Raw genomic sequence first — 20,935 nt, forward strand, 5'->3', positions numbered from 1 at the left:
GACTGGAGACATCACAGTTCTATCACAGACTGGAGACATTACAGACAGGAGACATCACAGACAAGATACATCACAGACTGGAGACATCCCAGTTCTATCACAGACAGGAGGCATCGCAGTTCTATCACAGACAGGAGGCATCACAGTTCTATCACAGACAGGAGGCATCGCAGTTCTATCACAGACAGGAGGCATCACAGTTCTATCACAGACAGGAGGCATCACAGACAGGAGACATCACAGACTGGAGACATCACAGTTCTATCACAGACAGGAGACATCACAGACAGGAGACATCACAGACAGGAGACATCACAGACAGGAGGCATCACAGACAGGAGACATCACAGGTCTATCACAGACAAGAGACATCACAGACAGGAGGCATCACAGACAGGAGGCATCACAGACAGGAGGCATCACAGACAGGAGACATCACAGTCAGGAGACATCACAGACAGGGGACATCACAGACAGGAGGCATCACAGACAGGAGACATCACAGACAGGAGGCATCACAGACAGGAGACATCACAGACAGGAGACATCACAGACAGGAGACATCACAGACAGTTAAGACACCAGGACCTGCTGTCAGATTCCATCTCTATTAGACATATTGATGTGTGTATCTGCTGCCATCTTTTGGTTAAATGAAGAACTTCAACTGTTTTCTCAATTTGGTAATTTTATCTCAGCCCCTCCCCCCTGGGGTACTGGGGCACCTCCCCCCTGGGGACCCTCCCCCCTGGTTCTTGCGGCCCCTCCCCCTTGGTCTTGGGGTCCTTCCCCCCTGAGTACTGGGGCCCCTCCCCCCTTGGTCCTGGGGCCCCTCCCCCTGGGTCCTGGGGCTCTCACTCTGGGTACTGGAGCCCCTCCCCCCTTGATCCTAGCGCACCTACCCATGGGTCCTGGCGCCCCTCCCCCTTGGTCCTAGCGCCCCTCCCCCTGGTTCCTGGCACCCCTCCCCCTGGGTCATGGGGCCCCTCCCCCTGGGGCCCCTCCCCCTTGGTCCTAGCGACACTCCCCCTGGGTCCTGGCATCCCTCCCACTGGGTCCTGGGGCCCCTCCCCCCTTGGTCCTAGCGACACTCCCCCTGGGTCCTGGGGCCCCTCCCCCATAAGTCCTGGGGCCCCTCCCTCCTTGGTCCTAGCGCCCCTCCCCCTGGGTCCTGGAACCCCTCCCCCTGGGTCATGGGGCCCCTCCCCCCTGAGTCCTGGGGCCCCTCCACCCTTGGCCCTAGCGACACTCCCCCTGGGTCCTGGGGCCCCTTCCCCCTGGGTCCTGGGGCCCCTCCCCCTTAGTCCTGGGGCCCCTCCCCCCTGGGTCCTGGGGCCCCTCCACCCTTGGTCCTAGCAACACTCCCCCTGGGTCCTGGCGCCCCTCCCCCCTGGGTCCTGGTGCCACTCCCCCCTGGGTCCTTGGGCCCCTCCACCCTTGGCCCTAGCGACACTCCCCCTGGGTCCTGGGGCCCCTCCCCCCTTGGTCCTAGCGCCCCTCCCCCTGGGTCCTGGAACCCCTCCCCCTTGGTCATGGGGCCCCTCCCCCCTGAGTCCTGGGGCCCCTCCACCCTTGGCCCTAGCGACACTCCCCCTGGGTCCTGGGGCCCCTTCCCCCTGGGTCCTGGGGCCCCTCCCCCTTAGTCCTGGGGCCCCTCCCCCCTGGGTCCTGGGGCCCCTCCACCCTTGGTCCTAGCAACACTCCCCCTGGGTCCTGGCGCCCCTCCCCCCTGGGTCCTGGTGCCACTCCCCCCTGGGTCCTTGGGCCCCTCCACCCTTGGTCCTAGCGACACTCCCCCTGGGTCCTGGCGCCCCTCCCCCTGGGTCCTGGCGCCCCTCCCCCCTGGGTCCTTGGGCCCCTCCACACTTGGTCCTAGCGACACTCCCCCTGGGTCCTGGCGCCCCTCCCCCCTGGGTCCTGGCGCCCCTCCCCCCTGGGTCCTTGGGCCCCTCCACCCTTGGTCCTAGCGACACTCCCCCTGGGTCCTGGGGCCCCTCCCCCCTGGGTCCTGGGGCCCCTCCCCCTGGGTCCTGGGGCCCCTCCCCCTTGGTCCTAGTGCCCCTCCCCCTGGGTCCTGGCGCCCCTCCCCCCTGGGTCCTGGGGCCCCTCCCCCCTGGGTTCATGTTTTCGTGTTTCCCCTAGCACAACACAGCTGATTCAAATAACCAACTCACCATCAAACTTTGATTAGGCTGTGTTGCTAGGGCGAAAACCAAAGTGTTCACCCAGGGGGGGGCCCAGGTACTCTGTAGTACTGAACATGGATTGATCCTCTGTGGGACTGAACATGGGTAGATACTCTGTGGGACTGAACATGGGTAGATACTCTGTAAGACTGAACATGGGTAGATACTCTGTAGGACTGAACATGGGTAGATCATCTGTAGGACTGAACATGGGTAGATACTCTGTGGGACTGAACATGGGTAGATACTCTGTAGGACTGAACATGGGTAGATACTCTGTGGGACTGAACATGGGTAGATACTCTGTGGGACTGAACATGGGTAGATACTCTGTAGGACTGAACATGGGTAGATACTCTGTGGGACTGAACATGGGTAGATACTCTGTAGGACTGAACATGGGTAGATACTCTGTAGGACTGAACATGGGTAGATACTCTGTGGGACTGAACATGGGTAGATACTCTGTGGGACTGAACATGGGTAGATCATCTGTAGGACTGAACATGGGTAAATACTCTGGGACTGAACATGGGTAGTTACTATGTGATACTCTATAGGACTGAACATGGGTAGTTACTCAATAGGACTGAACATGGGTAGTTGCTCTGTGATACTCTGAAGGACTGAACATGGGTAGTTACTCTGTGATACTCTGTAGGATTGAACATGGGTAGATACTCTGTGGGACTGAACATGGGTAGATACTCTGTAGGACTGAACATGGGTAGATACTCTGTGGGACTGAACATGGGTAGATACTCTGGGACGGAAACATGGGTAGATACTCTGTAGGACGGAACATGGGTAGATACTCTGTGGGACTGAACATGGGTAGATACTCTGTGGGACTGAACATGGGTAGATACTATGTAAGACTGAACATGGGTAGATACTCTGGGACTGAACATGGGTAGTTAACATGAGGAGATACTCTGTGGGACTGAACATGGGTAGATACTCTGTAAGACTGAACATGGGTAGATACTCTGTGGGACTGAACATGGGTAGATACTCTTTGGGACTGAACATGGGTAAATACTCTGGGACTGAACATGGGTAGTTACTATGTGATACTCAATAGGACTGAACATGGGTAGATACTCTGTGGGACTGAACATGGGTAGATACTCTGTGGGACTGAACATGGGTAGTTTCTCTGTGATACTCTGTGGGACTGAACATGGGTAGTTACTCTGTGATACTCTGTAGGACTGAACATGGGTAGTTACTCTGTGATACTCTGTAGGACTGAACATGGGTAGTTACTCTGTGATACTCTGTAGGACTGAACATGGGCAGTTACTCTGTGATACACTGTTGGACTGAACATGGGTAGATACTCTGTGATGCTCTGTAGGGCTGAACATGGGTAGTCACTCTGTCGGACTGAACATGGGTAGTTACTCTGTAGGACTGAACATGGGTAGTTACTCTGTCGGACAGAACATGGGTAGTTACTCTGTGATACTCTGTAGGACTGAACATGGGTAGATACTCTGTGATACTCTGTAGGACTGAACAAGGGTAGGTACTCTGTGATACTCTGTAGGACTGAACATGGGTAGATACTCTGTGATACTCTGTAGGACTGAACATGGGTAGTTACTCTGTCGGACTGAACATGGGTAGTTGCTCTGTGATACTCTGAAGGACTGAACATGGGTAGTTACTCTGTGATACTCTGTAGGCTTGAACATGGGTAGATACTCTGTTGGACTGAACATGGGTAGATACTCTGGGACGGAAACATGGGTAGATACTCTGTAGGACGGAACATGGGTAGATACTCTGTGGGACTGAACATGGGTAGATACTCTGTAGGACTGAACATGAGTAGATACTCTGTGGGACTGAACATGGGTAGATACTCTTGGACTGAACATGGGTAGTTAATATGTGATACTCTATAGGACTGAAGATGGGTAGTTACTCTATAGGACTGAACATGGGTAGATACTGTGTGGGACTGAACATGGGTAGATACTCTGTGGGACTGACCATGGGTAGTTTCTCTGTGATACTCTGTAGGACTGAACATGGGTAGTTACTCTGTGATACTCTGTAGGTCTGAACATGGGTAGTTACTCTGTTTTACTCTGTAGGACTGAAAATGGGTAGTTACTCTGTTTTACTCTGTAGGACTGAAAATGGGTAGTTACTCTGTGATACTCTGTAAGACTGAACATGGGTAGTTATTCTGTAGGACTGAACATGGGTAGTTACTCTGTATGACTGAACATGGGTAGTTACTCTGTAGGACTGAACATGGGTAGTTACTCTGTGACACTCTGTAGGACTGAACATGGGTAGGTGGTCTGTAGGACTGAACATGGGTAGATACTCGGTGATACTGAACATGGGTAGATACTCTGTGATACTCTGTGGGACTGAACATGGGTAGATACTCTGTGACCCTCTGTGGGACTGAACATCGGTAGTTACTCTGTGATACTCTGTGGGACTGAACATTGGTAGATACTCTGTGACACTGTGGGACTGAACATGGGTAGTTCATCTGTAGGACTGAACATGGGTAGTTACTCTGTGATACTCTGTCGAACTGAACATGGGTAGTTACTCTGTGATACTCTGTAGGCCTGAACATGGGTAGTTACTCTGTGATACTCTGTAGGACTGAACATGGGTAGATACTCTGTGATACTCTGTAGGACTGAAATGGGTAGTTACTCTATAGCACTGAACATGGCTAGTTACTCTGTAGGACTGAACATGGGTAGTTACTCTGTGATACTCTGTAGGTCTGAACATGGGTAGTTACTCTGTAGGATAGAACATGGGTAGTTCCTCTGTGATACTCTGTAGGTCTGAACATGGGTAGTTACTCTGTTTTACTCTGTAGGACTGAAAATGGGTAGTTACTCTGTTTTACTCTGTAGGACTGAACATGGGTAGTTACTCTGTGATACTCTGTAAGACTGAACATGGGTAGTTATTCTGTAGGACTGAACATGGGTAGTTACTCTGTATGACTGAACATGGGTAGTTACTCTGTAGGACTGAACATGGGTAGTTACTCTGTGACACTCTGTAGGACTGAACATGGGTAGGTGGTCTGTAGGACTGAACATGGGTAGATACTCGGTGATACTGAACATGGGTAGATACTCTGTGATACTCTGTGGGACTGAACATGGGTAGTTACTCTGTGATACTGAACATGGGTAGATACTCTGTGGGACTAAACATGGGTAGATACTCTGTGGGACTGAACATGGGTAGATAATCTGTGGGACTGAACATTGGTAGGTACTCTATAGGACTGATCATGGGTAGATACTCTATAGGACTGAACATGGGTAGTTACTCTGTAGGACTGAACATGGGTATATACTCTGTGGTACTCTGTGGGACTGAACATGGGTAGATATTCTTTAGGACTGAACATGGGTAGATACTCTGTAGGACTGAACATGGGTAGATAATCTGTGGGACTGAACATGGGTAGTTACTGTGTGATACTCTGTAGGACTGAACATGGGTAGTTACTGTGTGATACTCTGTAGGACAGAACATGGGTAGATACTCTATGATACTCTCTAGGACTGAACATGGGTAGTTACTCTGTGATACTCTCTAGGACTGAACATGGATTTGGCAACTTCATATCATATGTTGACCTAACCTGTGTGTGTTGTCCTAACCTGTGTGTTGACTTAACCTGTGTGTTTTGACCTAACCTGTGTGTGTGCGTTAACCTAACCTGTGTGTTTTGCCCTAACCTGTGTGTCTTGACCTAACCTGTGTGTGTGCGTTGACCTAACCTGTGTGTTTTGCCCTAACCTGTGTGTCTTGACCTAACCTGTGTGTTTTGACCTAACCTGTGTGTTTTGCCCTAACCTGTGTGTCTTGACCTAACCTGTGTGTTTTGCCCTAACCTGTGTGTTTTGACCTAACCTGTGTGTTTTGACCTAACCTGTGTGTGTTGTCCTAACCTGTGTGTGTTGACCCAACCTGTGTATGTGTTGACCTGACCTGTGTGTGTGTTGACCTAACCTGTGTGTGTGTTGACCTAACCTGTGTGTGTTGACCCAACCTGTGTATGTGTTGACCTGACCTGTGTGTGTGTTGACCTAACCTGTGTGTTTTGACCTAACCTGTGTGTTTTGACCTAACCTGTGTGTTTTGACCTAACCTGTGTGTTTTGACCCAACCTGTGTGTGTTGACCTGACCTGTGTATGTGTTGACCTGACCTGTGTGTGTGTTGACCTAACCTGTGTATGTGTTGACCTGACCTGTGTGTGTGTTGACCCAACCTGTGTATGTGTTGACCTGACCTGTGTGTGTGTTGACCTAACCTGTGTGTGTGTTGACCTAACCTGTGTGTGTTGACCCAACCTGTGTATGTGTTGACCTGACCTGTGTGTGTGTTGACCTGACCTGTGTGTGTGTTGACCTAACCTGTGTGTGTGTTGACCTAACCTGTGTGTGTGTTGACCTAACCTGTGTGTTTTGACCTAACCTGTGTGTTTTGACCTAACCTGTGTGTGTGTTGACCTGACCTGTGTGTGTGTTGACCCAACCTGTCTGTTTGTGTTGACCCAACCTGTCTGTGTGTGTTGACCCAACCTGTGTGTGTTTTGACCTGACCTGTGTGTGTGTTGACCCAACCTGTCTGTGTGTGTTGACCCAACCTGTGTGTGTGTGTGTTGTCCCAACCTGTCTGTGTGTGTTGACCCAACCTGTGTGTGTTGACCTGACCTGTGTGTGTGTTGACCTAACCTGTGTGTGTGTTGACCTAACCTGTGTGTGTGTTGACCTAATCTGTGTGTGTGTTGTCCTAACCTGTGTGTTTTGACCTAACCTGTGTGTGTGTTGACCTAACCTGTGTGTGTGTGTTGACCCAACCTGTGTGTGTTGACCAAACCTGTGTGTGTTGACCTGACCTGTGTGTGTTTTGACCTAACCTGTGTGTGTGTTGACCTAACCTGTGTGTGTGTTGACCTAACCTGTGTGTGTATTGACCCAACCTCTGTGTTTTGACTTAACCTGTGTGTGTCTTGACCTAACCTGTGTGTGTTGACCCAACCTGTGTGTGTGTTGACCTAACCTGTGTGTGTGTGTTGACCCAACCTGTGTGTGTTGACCAAACCTGTGTGTGTTGACCTGACCTGTGTGTGTTTTGACCTAACCTGTGTGTGTGTTGACCTAACCTGTGTGTGTGTTGACCTAACCTGTGTGTTTTGACCTAACCTGTGTGTTTTGACCTAACCTGTGTGTGTGTTGACCTGACATTTGTGTGTGTTGACCCAACCTGTGTGTGTTGACCTGACCTGTGTATGTGTTGACCTAACCTGTGTGTTTTGATTTAACCTGTGTGTTTTGACCTAACCTGTGTATGTTGACCTAACCTGTGTGTGCGTTGACCTAACCTGTGTGTGCGTTGACCTAACCTGTGTGTGTTGACCTGACCTGTGTGTGTTTTGACCTAACCTGTGTGTGTGTTGACCTAACCTGTGTGTGTTGACCTAACCTGTGTGTTTTGACCCAACCTGTCTGTGTGTGTTGACCCAACCTGTGTGTGTGTGTTGACCTGACCTGTGTGTGTGTTGACCCAACCTGTCTGTGTGTGTTGACCCAACCTGTGTGTGTGTTGACCTGACCTGTCTTTGTGTGTTGACCTAACCTGTGTGTTTTGACCTAACCTGTGTGTTTTGACCTAACCTGTGTGTGTTGACCTAACCAGTGTGTGTGTTGACCTGACCTGTGTGTGTGTTGACCCAACCGGTCTGTGTGTGTTGACCCAACCTGTGTGTGTGTTGACCTGACCTGTGTGTGTGTTGACCCAACCTGTCTGTGTGTGTTGACCCAACCTGTGTGTGTGTTGACCTGACCTGTGTGTGTGTTGACCCAACCTGTGTGTGTGTTGACCTGACCTGTGTGTGTGTTGACCCAACCTGTCTGTGTGTGTTGACCCAACCTGTGTGTGTGTTGACCTGACCTGTCTGTGTGTGTTGACCCAACCTGTGTGTGTGTTGACCTGACCTGTCTTTGTGTGTTGACCTAACCTGTGTGTGTGTTGACCTAACCTGTGTGTTTTGACCTAACCTGTGTGTTTTGACCTAACCTGTGTGTGTTGACCCAACCTGTGTGTGTTTTGACCTAACCTGTGTGTGTTGAACTAACCTGTGTGTGTTGAACTAACCTGTGTGTGTTGACCCAACCTGTGTGTGTTTTGACCTAACCTGTGTGTTTTGACCTAACCTGTGTGTTTTGACCTAACCTGTGTGCGTTGACCTGACCTGTGTGTTTTGACCTAACCTGTGTGTTTTGACCTAACCTGTGTGTGTTGAACTAACCTGTGTGTTTTGACCTAACCTGTGTGTTTTGACCTAACCTGTGTGTTTTGACCTAACCTGTGTGTTTTGACCTAACCTGTGTGTGTTGAACTAACCTGTGTGTTTTGACCTAACCTGTGTTTCTCTTTCCCCAGGTGAGCCAGAGTTTAAGTACATCGGAAACATGCACGGCAACGAGGCGGTAGGACGGGAACTCATCGTCTACCTGGCTCAGTACCTCTGTAACCAATACCAACAGGTAACATAACCTGGCTGTACCTCTGTTACCAACAGGTAATATAACCTGTCTCTGTACCTCTGTTACCAACAGGTAATATAACCTGTCTCAGTACCTCTGTTACCAACAGGTAATATAACCTGTCTCTGTACCTCTGTTACCAACAGGTAATATAACCTGTCTGTACCTCTGTTACCAACAGGTAATATAACCTGTCTGTACCTCTGTTACCAACAGGTAATATAACCTGTAGTTTGGATCCAACTAAACGATCACAGAGTTAATATGTTGTTGTGTCATCACAGGGCAACTAAACGATCAAAGAGTTAATATGTTGTTGTGTTGTATCAGTGCAACTAAACGATCACAGAGTTAATATGTTGTTATGTTGTAACAGAGCAACTAAACGATCACAGAGTTAATATGTTGTTGTGTTGTAACAGAGCAACTAAACGATCACAGAGTTAAAATGTTGTTGTGTTGTATCAGTGCAACCAAACGATCACGGAGTTAATATGTTGTTGTTTTATCACAGGGCAACTAAACGATCAAAGAGTTAATATGTTGTTGTGTTGTATCAGTGCAACTAAACGATCACAGAGTTAATATGTTGTTATGTTGTAACAGAGCAACTAAACGATCACAGAGTTAATATGTTGTTGTGTTGTAACAGAGCAACTAAACGATCACAGAGTTAAAATGTTGTTGTGTTGTATCTGTGCAACCAAACGATCACGGAGTTAATATGTTGTTGTTTTATCACAGGGCAACTAAACGATCACAGAGTTAATATGTTGTTGTGTTATCACAGGGCAACTAAACGATCATAGAGTTAATATGTTGTTGTGTTGTAACAGAGCAACTAAACGATCACAGAGTTAATATGTTGTTGTTTTATCACAGGGCAACGAGTCTATCACAAAGTTAATATGTTGTTGTGTTGTATCAGTGCAACTAAACGATCACAGAATTAATATGTTGTTGTGTTATCACAGGGCAACTAAACAATCACAGAGTTAATATGTTGTGTTATCACAGGGCAACTAAACGATCATAGAGTTAATATGTTGTTGTGTTGTAACAGAGCAACTAAACGATCACAGAGTTAATATGTTGTTGTGTTGTAACAGAGCAACTAAACGATCACTGAGTTAATATGTTGTTGTTTTATCACAGGGCAACCAAACGATCACAGAGTTAATATGTTGTGTGGTAACAGAGCAACTAAACGATCACAGAGTTAATATGTTGTTGTGTTATCACAGGGCAACTAAACGATCACAGAGTTAATATGTTGTTGTGTTGTATCAGAGCAACTAAACGATCACTGAGTTAATATGTTGTTGTTTTGTAACAGGGAACTAAACGATCACAGAGTTAATATGTTGTTGTGTTGTATCAGAGCAACTTAACGATCACAGAGTTAATATGTTGTTGTGTTTTCACAGGGCAACGAGTCGATCACAGAGTTAATATGTTGTTGTGTTATCACAGGGCAACGAGTCGATCATCGATCTGATCCACACCACACGTATCCACCTGATGCCCTCCATGAACCCTGATGGCTTTGAGAAGGCTGCCTCCCAGGTAACACACACACCACAACTAACACACACACACCACAACTAACACACACACCACAACTAACACACACATCACAACTAACACACACACCACAACTAACACACACACCACAACTAACACACACACCACAACTAACACACACATCACAACTAACACACACACCACAACTAACACACACATCACAACTAACACACACATCACAACTAACACACACATCACAACTAACACACACACAGACTGGTTCATGGGACCAGGTAACATCTCTCCTCCCTCTGTGTGTCAGTCGGGGGAGCTGAAAGATTGGTTCGTAGGTCGTAGTAACGCCCAGGGGGTTGACCTGAACAGGAACTTCCCTGACCTGGACCGCATCGTCTACGGCAACGAGAAGGAGGGCGGAGCCAACAACCACCTGCTCAACAACATGAAGAAGGCCGTGGACGAAAATACCAAGGTAACACACCTGTCTGTCTGTCTGTCTGTCTGTCTGTCTGTCTGTCTGTCTGTCTGTCTGGTAACACACCTGTCTGTCTGTCTGTCTGGTAACACACCTGTCTGTCTGTCTGTCTGTCTGTCTGTCTGTCTGTCTGGTAACACACCTGTCTGTCTGTCTGTCTGTCTGTCTGGTAACACACCTGTCTGTCTGTCTGTCTGTCTGTCTGTCTGGTAACACACCTGTCTGTCTGTCTGTCTGTCTGTCTGTCTGTCTGGTAACACACCTATCTGTCTGTCTGTCTGGTAACACACCTGTCTGTCTGTCTGTCTGTCTGTCTGTCTGTCTGTCTGTCTGTCTGTCTGTGTCTGTGTTGTCTCCAGCTGGCTCCAGAGACCAAGGCAGTGATCCTGTCTGTCTGTGTTGTCTCCAGCTGGCTCCAGAGACCAAGGCAGTGATCCTGTCTGTCTGTGTCTGTGTTGTCTCCAGGCTGCTCCAGAGACCAAGGCAGTGATCCTGTCTGTCTGTGTTGTCTCCAGCTGGCTCCAGAGACCAAGGCAGTGATCCTGTCTGTCTGTGTTGTCTCCAGCTAGCTCCAGAGACCAAGGCAGTGATCCTGTCTGTCTGTGTTGTCTCCAGCTAGCTCCAGAGACCAAGGCAGTGATCCTGTCTGTCTGTGTTGTCGCCAGCTGACTCCAGAGACCAAGGCAGTGATCCTGTCTGTCTGTGTCTGTGTTGTCTCCATGTAGCTCCAGAGACCAAGGCAGTGATCCTGTCTGTCTGTGTTGTCTCCAGCTGGCTCCAGAGACCTAGTCAGTGATCCTGTCTGTCTGTGTTGTCTCCAGCTGGCTCCAGAGACCAAGGCAGTGATCCTGTCTGTCTGTGTCTGTGTTGTCTCCAGCTGGCTCCAGAGACCAAGGCAGTGATCCTGTCTGTCTGTGTTGTCTCCAGCTGGCTCCAGAGACCAAGGCAGTGATCCTGTCTGTCTGTGTCTGTGTTGTCTCCAGCTAGCTCCAGAGACCAATGCAGTGATCCTGTCTGTCTGTGTCTTTGTTATCTCCAGCTAGCTCCAGAGACCAAGGCAGTGATCCTGTCTGTCTGTGTCTGTGTTGTCTCCAGCTGGCTCCAGAGACCAAGGCAGTGATCCTGTCTGTCTGTGTCTGTGTTGTCTCTAGCTAGCTCCAGAGACCAAGGCAGTGATCCTGTCTGTCTGTGTCTGTGTTGTCTCCAGCTGGCTCCAGAGACCAAGGCAGTGATCCTGTCTGTCTGTGTTGTCTCCAGCTGGCTCCAGAGACCAAGGCAGTGATCCTGTCTGTCTGTGTCTGTGTTGTCTCCAGCTGGCTCCAGAGACCAAGGCAGTGATCCTGTCTGTCTGTGTCTGTGTTGTCTCCAGCTGGCTCCAGAGACCAAGGCAGTGATCCTGTCTGTCTGTGTCTGTGTTGTCTCCAGCTGGCTCCAGAGACCAAGGCAGTGATCCTGTCTGTCTGTGTCTGTGTTGTCTCCAGCTGGCTCCAGAGACCAAGGCAGTGATCCTGTATGTCTGTGTCTGTGTTGTCTCCAGCTGGCTCCAGAGACCAAGGCAGTGATCCTGTCTGTCTGTGTCTGTGTTGTCTCCAGCTGGCTCCAGAGACCAAGGCAGTGATCCTGTCTGTCTGTGTTGTCTCCAGCTGGCTCCAGAGACCAAGGCAGTGATCCTGTCTGTCTGTGTCTGTGTTGTCTCCAGCTGGCTCCAGAGACCAAGGCAGTGATCCTGTCTGTCTGTGTCTGTGTTGTCTCCAGCTGGCACCAGAGACCAAGGCAGTGATCCTGTCTGTCTGTGTCTGTGTTGTCTCCAGCTGGCTCCAGAGACCAAGGCAGTGATCCTGTCTGTCTGTGTCTGTGTTGTCTCCAGCTGGCTCCAGAGACCAAGGCAGTGATCCTGTCTGTCTGTGTCTGTGTTGTCTCCAGCTGGCTCCAGAGACCAAGGCAGTGATCCTGTCTGTGTCTGTGTTGTCTCCAGCTGGCTCCAGAGACCAAGGCAGTGATCCTGTCTGTCTGTGTCTGTGCTGTCTCCAGCTGGCTCCAGAGACCAAGGCAGTGATCCTGTCTGTCTGTGTTGTCTCCAGCTGGCTCCAGAGACCAAGGCAGTGATCCTGTCTGTCTGTGTCTGTGTTGTCTCCAGCTGGCTCCAGAGACCAAGGCAGTGATCCTGTCTGTCTGTGTCTGTGTTGTCTCCAGCTGGCTCCAGAGACCAAGGCAGTGATCCTGTCTGTCTGTGTTGTCTCCAGCTGGCTCCAGAGACCAAGGCAGTGATCCTGTCTGTCTGTGTCTGTGTTGTCTCCAGCTAGCTCCAGAGACCAAGGCAGTGATCAGGTGGATAATGGAGATTCCATTCGTCCTCTCAGCTAATCTGCATGGAGGAGATGTGGTGGCCAACTACCCCTACGACGAGACACGCAGCGGTAACCACGCTACACACACACCACGCTACACACACACCACGCTACACACACCACGCTACACACACACCACGCTACACACACACCACGCTACACACACACCACGCTACACACACACCACGCTACACAAACACGACGCTACACACACACCACGCTACACACACACCACGCTACACACACACCACGCTACACACACACCACGCTACACACACACCACGCTGCACAAACACGACGCTACACAGACACCACGCTACACACACACCACGCTACACACACACCACGCTACACAAACACGACGCTACACACACACCACGCTACACACACACCACGCTACACACACACCACGCTACACACACACCACGCTACACACACACCACGCTACACATATAAACCACTGTGAACCAGACATCTCCTACAGTGTAGAGTAGAGCATCATGGGATCACTTAAACCGCTGTGAACTAGACATCTCCTACAGTGTAGAGTAGAGCATCATGGGATAATTTCAACCACTGTGAACCAGACATCTCCTACAGTGTAGAGTAGAGCATCATGGGTAATTTAAACCACTGTGAACCAGACATGAAGCTGAGTAAATGACACACAAATGTAATTTAAGAATGGGAAGCATATAAATAACACACATATAACAGATCTACCTCTTCTTAGACTTCATTTCAATGAGAATTTCAGATGTATAACTCATATTTCTATGTGAATTTGGTCAGGTCGCCCAAAAACGTTACATAATGCCACTGCTAATAAGTGCAAATAAGTTATCCCCCCCCTCATTCCCTCCCCCATTCCCTCTTTTCTCCATCCTCCCTCCTCCCTCTCCCATCCTCCCTCCCTCCCACCTCCCTCCCTCCTCCCCTCCCTCTCCCATCCTCCCCTCCCTCTCCCATCCTCCCTCCCTCTCCTATCCTCTCTTCCCTCGCTCCCTCCCTCCCACCTCCCTTCCTCCCTCTCCCTCCCTCCCTCCCTCCCTCCCTCCCTCCCTCCCTCCCTCCCTCCCTCCCTCCCTCCCTCCCTCCCTCCCCCTCCCTCCCTCCCTCCCTCCCTCCCTCCCTCCCTCTCCCATCCTCTCTACCTCTCCCTCCCTCCCTCCCTCCCTCCCTCCCTCCCTCCCTCCCTCCAGGTTCGACCCATGAGTACAGCGCCAGTCCTGATGACGTCACCTTTAAGTCTCTGGCGAAGTCCTACTCCCAGTTTAATCCTGTGATGTCAGACCCCCAGCGGGCTCCGTGCAGGAAGAACGACGATGATACCAGCTTCACCGACGGCATCACCAACGGAGGGGCCTGGTACAGCGTACCCGGAGGTAACACACAGACACGAGCTTCACCTACAGAGGGGCCTGGTACAGCGTACCCAGAGGTAACACACAGACACTAGCATCACCTACAGAGGGGCCTGGTACAGCGTACCCGGAGGTAACACACAGACACTAGCTTCACCTACAGAGGGGCCTGGTACAGCGTACCTAGAGGTAACACACAGACACTAGCTTCACCTACAGAGGGGCCTGGTACAGCGTACCCGGAGGTAACACACAGACAGACACTAGCTTCACCTACAGAGGGGCTTGGTACAGCGTACCCAGAGGTAACACACAGACACTAGCTTCACCTACAGAGGGGCCTGGTACAGCGTACCCAGAGGTAACACACAGACACTAGCTTCACCTACAGAGGGGCCTGGTACAGCGTACCCAGAGGTAACACACAGACACTAGCTTCACCTACAGAGGGGCCTGGTACAGCGTACCCGGAGGTAACACACAGACACGAGCTTCACCTACAGAGTGGCCTGGTACAGCGTACCCAGAGGTAACACACAGACACTAGCTTCACCTACAGAGGGGCCTGGTACAGCGTACCTAGAGGTAACACACAGACAGACACTAGCTTCACCTACAGAAGTGAGGTGACAGGGGAGGCAGAGCTGGGGAACAGACCCAGGTTAGGGGGGAGGCAGAGCCGGGGAACAGACCCAGGTTAGGGGGGTATAACATTTTGACAGGGGAGGCAGAGCCGGGGAACAGACCCAGGTTAGGGGGGAGGCAGAGCTGGGGAACAGACCCAGGTTAGGGGGGAGGCAGAGCCGGGGAACAGACCCAGGTTAGGGGGGTATAACATTTTGACAGGGGAGGCAGAGCCGGGGAACAGACCCAGGTTAGGGGGGAGGCAGAGCTGGGGAACAGACCCAGGTTAGGGGGGAGGCAGAGCCGGGGAACAGACCCAGGTTAGGGGGGTATAACATTTTGACAGGGGAGGCAGAGCTGGGGAACAGACCCATGTTAGGGGGGGTATAACATGTTGACAGCGGAGGCAGAGCTGGGGAACAGACCCAGGTTAGGGGGGGTATAACATGTTGACAGCGGAGGCAGAGCTGGGGAACAGACCCAGGTTAGGGGGGGTATAACATGTTGACAGCGGAGGCAGAGCCGGGGAACAGACCCAGGTTAGGGGGGAGGCAGAGCTGGGGAACAGACAGTTTTTTCAATATAATTATGATGGTTCAACGCATTCAAGGTGCTCTACGCAGAAATCGCTCCTCCATTTCCTGGTTGGTAATATTAGAATAGTTTGTCTAATTTCAGTTTATGTGACTAAATAAACTAGTATAGTGGAGATAATCATTGTGCCATCTAAATCGCAGTGACATCTCTTTTCAAAACCAACAATACAACCAGTCGTGATGTTTTAATCTGTCAAACAAATCCCTTCAGAAACTAGTGTGGTAGTCTCAGTAGGTTACCTGTGTAGTCTCAGTAGGTTACCTGTGTAGTCTCAGTAGGTTACCTGTGTAGTCTCAGTAGGTTACCTGTGTAGTGTAGTAGTCTCAGTAGGTTACCTGTGTAGTCTCAGTCGGTTACCTGTGTAGTCTCAGTAGGTTACCTGTGTAGTCTCACTAGGTTACCTGTGTAGTCTCAGTAGGTTACCTGTATAGTCTCTGTAGGTTACCTGTGTAGTCTCAGTAGGTTACCTGTGTAGTGTTGTAGTCTCAGTGGGTTACCTGTGTAGTCTCAGTAGGTTACCTGTGTAGTCTCAGTAGGTTACCTGTGTAGTCTCAGTAGGTTACCTGTGTAGTCTCACTAGGTTACCTGTGTAGTCTCAGTAGGTTACCTGTGTAGTCTCAGTAGGTTACCTGTGTAGTCTAGGTTACAGTCTCACTAGGTTACCTGTGTAGTCTCAGTAGGTTACCTGTGTAGTCTCAGTAGGTTACCTGTGTAGTCTCAGTAGGTTACCTGTGTAGTCTCAGTAGGTTACCTGTGTAGTCTCAGGTTACCTGTGTAGTCTCAGTAGGTTACCTGTGTAGTCTCAGTAGGTTACCTGTGTAGTCTCAGTAGGTTACCTGTGTAGTCTCACTAGGTTACCTGTGTAGTCTCAGTAGGTTACCTGTGTAGTCTCAGTAGGTTACCTGTGTAGTGTTGTAGTCTCAGTAGGTTACCTGTGTAGTCTCACTAGGTTACCTGTGTAGTCTCAGTAGGTTACCTGTGTAGTCTCAGTAGGTTACCTGTGTAGTGTAGTAGTCTCAGTAGGTTACCTGTGTAGTCTCACTAGGTTACCTGTGTAGTCTCAGTAGGTTACCTGTGTAGTGTAGTAGTCTCAGTAGGTTACCTGTGTAGTCTCACTAGGTTACCTGTGTAGTCTCAGTAGGTTACCTGTGTAGTCTCAGTAGGTTACCTGTGTAGTGTAGTAGTCTCAGTAGGTTACCTGTGTAGTTTCAGTCAGTTACCTGTGTAGTCTCAGTAGGTTACCTGTGTAGTCTCAGTAGGTTACCTGTGTAGTTCCAGTAGGTTACCTGTGTAGTGTAGTAGTCTCAATAGATTACCTGTGTAGTTTCAGTAGGTTACCTGTGTAGTCTCAGTAGGTTACCTGTGTAGTGTTGTAGTCTCAGTAGGTTACCTGTGTAGTGTAGTAGTCTCAGTAGGTTACCTGTGTAGTGTTGTAGTCTCAGTAGGTTACCTGTGTAGTGTAGTGTTCTCAGTTGGCTGCACTACTTAATGCAGCTGGTGGCCACACCAGATACTGACTGTTACTTTTTATATTGACCCCCCTTTGTTCAGGGACACATTATTCCATTTCTGTTAGTCACATGTCTGTGGAACTTGTTCAGTTTATGTCTCAGTTGTTGAATCTTGTTGTATACTAATATTTACACATGTTAAGTTTGCTGAATTTATCCCTCCCTCCCTCCCTCCCTCCCTCCCTCCCTCCCTCCCTCCCTCCCTCTCCCCAGGCATGCAGGATTTTAACTACCTGAGCAGTAACTGTTTTGAGATAACTCTGGAGCTGAGCTGTGACAAGTTTCCTGCTGAAGACACACTGAAGACTTATTGGGAGGAGAACCGCAACTCACTGGTCAACTACATAGAACAGGTACACCTACACACACACACACACCTACACACACACACCTACACACACACCTACACACACGTCATAATTGACATAAATATGTCTTATTCTACCAAAACATGAATTGTGTGTGTGTGTGTGTGTGTGTGTGTGTGTGTGTGTGTGTGTGTGTGTGTGTGTGTGTGTGTGTGTGTGTGTGTGTGTGTGTGTGTGTGTGTGTAGGTGCATCGTGGTGTGAAGGGCTTTGTGCGTGACCTTCAGGGTGGAGCCATCTTTAACGCCTCCATCTCAGTGGAGGGCATCGACCATGACATCACTACAGGTACAACCAATCCCAGCCCTCCTCTCAGCCAACCCTAATGGTGATGAGTTACTGTGAAGTATATTGTTGATTGGAGAAAACATGCTGATTATCATATTGATTATAGTTTATTGATTATTATCATATTGATTAGAGTTGATTGATTATTATTATATTGATAAATTGTTATTGATTATTATGATATTGATCATAGTTAAGGACTGTGATAATGTTATTGATAATTGAGTATTGATTATTAATGTGTATTGATTACTAATGTACTTTCTTATTGTAGCTAAGTACAGTGATATTGATGATTGATTATTGATTGTGTATTGATAACAGCTAAGGACGGAGACTACTGGCGTCTCCTGGCAGCAGGGAACTACAAGGTATCTGCCTATGCTCCAGGTTACTTGACTGTCATCAAGAAGGTGGCTGTCCCCTACAGTCCTGCTATTAGGGTAAGAACCATGAAACCATGACAACAACACCCAGTAATACCATGACAACAACAACCCATAATAACATGACAACCATAATAACATGACAACAGCTAGGTTTATTATTAGTTCCCATGACAACAGTATGTTCAGTAGTAGTTAACATGACAACAGTATGTTCAGTAGTAGTTACCTTGACAACAGTATGTTCAGTAGTCGTTACCATGACAACAGTATGTTCATTAGTAGTTACCATGACAACAGTATGTTCAGTAGTAGTTACCATGCCAACAGTATGTTCAGTAGTAGTTACCATGACAACAGTATGTTCAGTAGTAGTTAACATGACAACAGCTATGTTCAGTAGTAGTTACCATGACAACAGCATGTTCAGTAGTAGTTACCATGACAACAGTATGTTCAGTAGTAGTTACCATGACAACAGCATGTTCAGTAGTAGTTACCATGACAACAGTATGTTCAGTAGTAGTTACCATGACAACAGTATGTTCAGTAGTAGTTAACATGACAACAGTATGTTCAGTAGTAGTTACCATGACAACAGTATGTTCAGTAGTAGTTACCATGACAACAGTATGTTCAGTAGTCGTTACCATGACAACAGTATGTTCAGTAGTAGTTACCATGACAACAGCTATGTTCAGTAGTAGTTACCATGACAACAGTATGTTCAGTAGTAGTTACCATGACAACAGTATGTTCAGTAGTCGTTACCATGACAACAGTATGTTCAGTAGTAGTTTCCTTGACAACAGCTATGTTCAGTAGTAGTTAACATGCATTATCTACAGGTGGAGAGGATTAGGGTTAAACTGTTTGTCTAACCGTCTAACCTGTGTGTGTCTCCAGGTGGACTTTGAGCTGGAGTCCTTGGTAGAGAGGAAGGAAGAGGAAAAGGAGGAGCTGATGGACTGGTGGAAGATGATGTCAGAGACACTCAACTTCTGATTGGTCCATAGGGCCACTGGCACGTCTGTGATTGGTTGACAGGTTGATTGACTTGTGCGTCTACAAATGGGTGTACTATATTGTGTGTTGTCCCGCCCACTGTACAGGTCTTCTCTTAATTGAATTTTTCTGTCTTTATTTACTTTTGTCTAATGGTTGATGTTGTTGTCAAGGGTTACCCCATTCCAGGGGGCTCCAAGCTTTTCTAGCATGCAATCTACTCATTATTTATCTGGCTTTCCAATAGGCCCTCTTCTCCCCTGCAACTTTTCCTGGTCCTTAGTGAACAAGAGGAAGTAGGGCACTATGTTGTCAACTCTTCACTGGTCCTTAGAGAGGAAGTAGTTTACTATGTTGTCAACTCTTCCCTGGTCCTTAGTGTACTAGAGGAAGTAGGGCACTATGTTGTCAACTCGTCCCTGGTCCTTAGAGAGGAAGTAGTTTACTATGTTGTCAACTATTCCCTGGTCCTTAGTGTACTAGAGGAAGTAGGACACTATGTTGTCAACTATTCCCTGGTCCTTAGTGTACTAGAGGAAGTAGGGCACTATGTTGTCAACTCTTCCCTGGTCCTTAGTGTACTAGAGGAAGTAGTGCACTGTGGTTAATAAACAGCTCTAAGGCCCTATACAATCTGTTATTATGTTTTCTGTCAATATACCTGTATAATAAACAGCACTAAGGCCCTATACAATCTGTTATTATGTTTTCTGTCAATATACCTGTATAATAAACAGCACTAAGGCCCTATACAATCTGTTATTATGTTTTCTGTCAATATACCTGTATAATAAACAGCACTAAGGCCCTATACAATCTGTTATTATGTTTTCTGTCAATATACCTAGTTAATAAACAGCACTAAGGCCCTATACAATCTGTTATTATGTTTTCTGTCAATATACCTAGTTAATAAACAGCTCTAAGGCCCTATACAATCTGTTATTATGTTTTCTGTCAATATACCTGTATAATAAACAGCACTAAGGCCCTATACAATCTGTTATTATGTTTTCTGTCAATATACCTGTATAATAAACAGCACTAAGGCCCTATACAATCTGTTATTATGTTTTCTCATTTTTATCTTTCTTGGATTTAGGTTTTGTTTTTTACTCTCAAAATATATTTTTTCCAACTAAATTAGACTACATTATATTAAATTAGATGAGTTCTGAGTCCATGTCAATGCTTAAATTACATAATGAAAAATAAAAGTAAGTAGAAGAAAACAAACACATTTAGATTTTGGGGTGTAATTCCCCTTTAATTATGCGTCTGGCCCTTTAATTATGCGTCTGGCCCTTTAATTATGCGTCTGGCCCTTTAATTATGCGTCTGGCCCTTTAATTATGCGTCTGGCCCTTTAATTATGCGTCTGGTCCTTTAGTTTGCGGTGGTTGAACACGTGAACATTTCATGTACTATTCAGAATAGTTTGGCGAGCAACTCATAGGTGGGCTGGTAGCTACCGGTAGCTGGAGATCAACCTGTTGGAGAGGCCTACACCCTAACCTACCCGGAAATACTCTGACTCACACAGACTGATCCCTGGAAATACTCTGACTCACACAGACTGATCCCTGGAAATACTCTGACTCACACAGACTGATCCCTGGAAATACTCTGACTCACACAGACTGATCCCTGGAAATACTCTGACTCACACAGACTGATTGCTGGA

The 20,935-nt window shown here is 48.2% G+C and overlaps 1 protein-coding gene across 5 annotated transcripts in view; it reads left to right on the forward strand.

Moving 5' to 3' along the window:
* Positions 1-20,306, forward strand: part of LOC139419168 (carboxypeptidase E) — a 32,711-nt gene extending 12,405 nt beyond the window's left edge. Inside the window, exons 2-11 of one of the 5 annotated variants that reach the window (XR_011635387.1) lie at positions 8,642-8,745; positions 10,219-10,311; positions 10,592-10,759; positions 13,062-13,179; positions 14,313-14,495; positions 17,420-17,559; positions 17,761-17,860; positions 18,185-18,303; positions 19,153-19,873; positions 19,935-20,306. Coding sequence is in view for 1 of the 5 variants with exons in the window: in XM_071169150.1 (XP_071025251.1) it covers positions 8,642-8,745; positions 10,219-10,311; positions 10,592-10,759; positions 13,062-13,179; positions 14,313-14,495; positions 17,420-17,559; positions 17,761-17,860; positions 18,185-18,303; positions 19,153-19,251 (1,124 nt within the window). In the remaining 4 variants the exon portion in view is untranslated. Of the gene's footprint in view, positions 1-8,641; positions 8,746-10,218; positions 10,312-10,591; positions 10,760-13,061; positions 13,180-14,312; positions 14,496-17,419; positions 17,560-17,760; positions 17,861-18,184; positions 18,304-19,152 lie in introns of all 5 variants that reach the window. The other 4 variants (XR_011635389.1, XR_011635388.1, XR_011635390.1 and 1 more) reach the window with 4 other exon arrangements.
* The last annotated feature ends 629 nt before the right edge of the window (positions 20,307-20,935 follow it).

Source organism: Oncorhynchus clarkii, chromosome 10, assembly GCF_045791955.1.
Source record: "Oncorhynchus clarkii lewisi isolate Uvic-CL-2024 chromosome 10, UVic_Ocla_1.0, whole genome shotgun sequence".
Classification (NCBI taxonomy): Eukaryota; Metazoa; Chordata; class Actinopteri; order Salmoniformes; family Salmonidae; genus Oncorhynchus; species Oncorhynchus clarkii.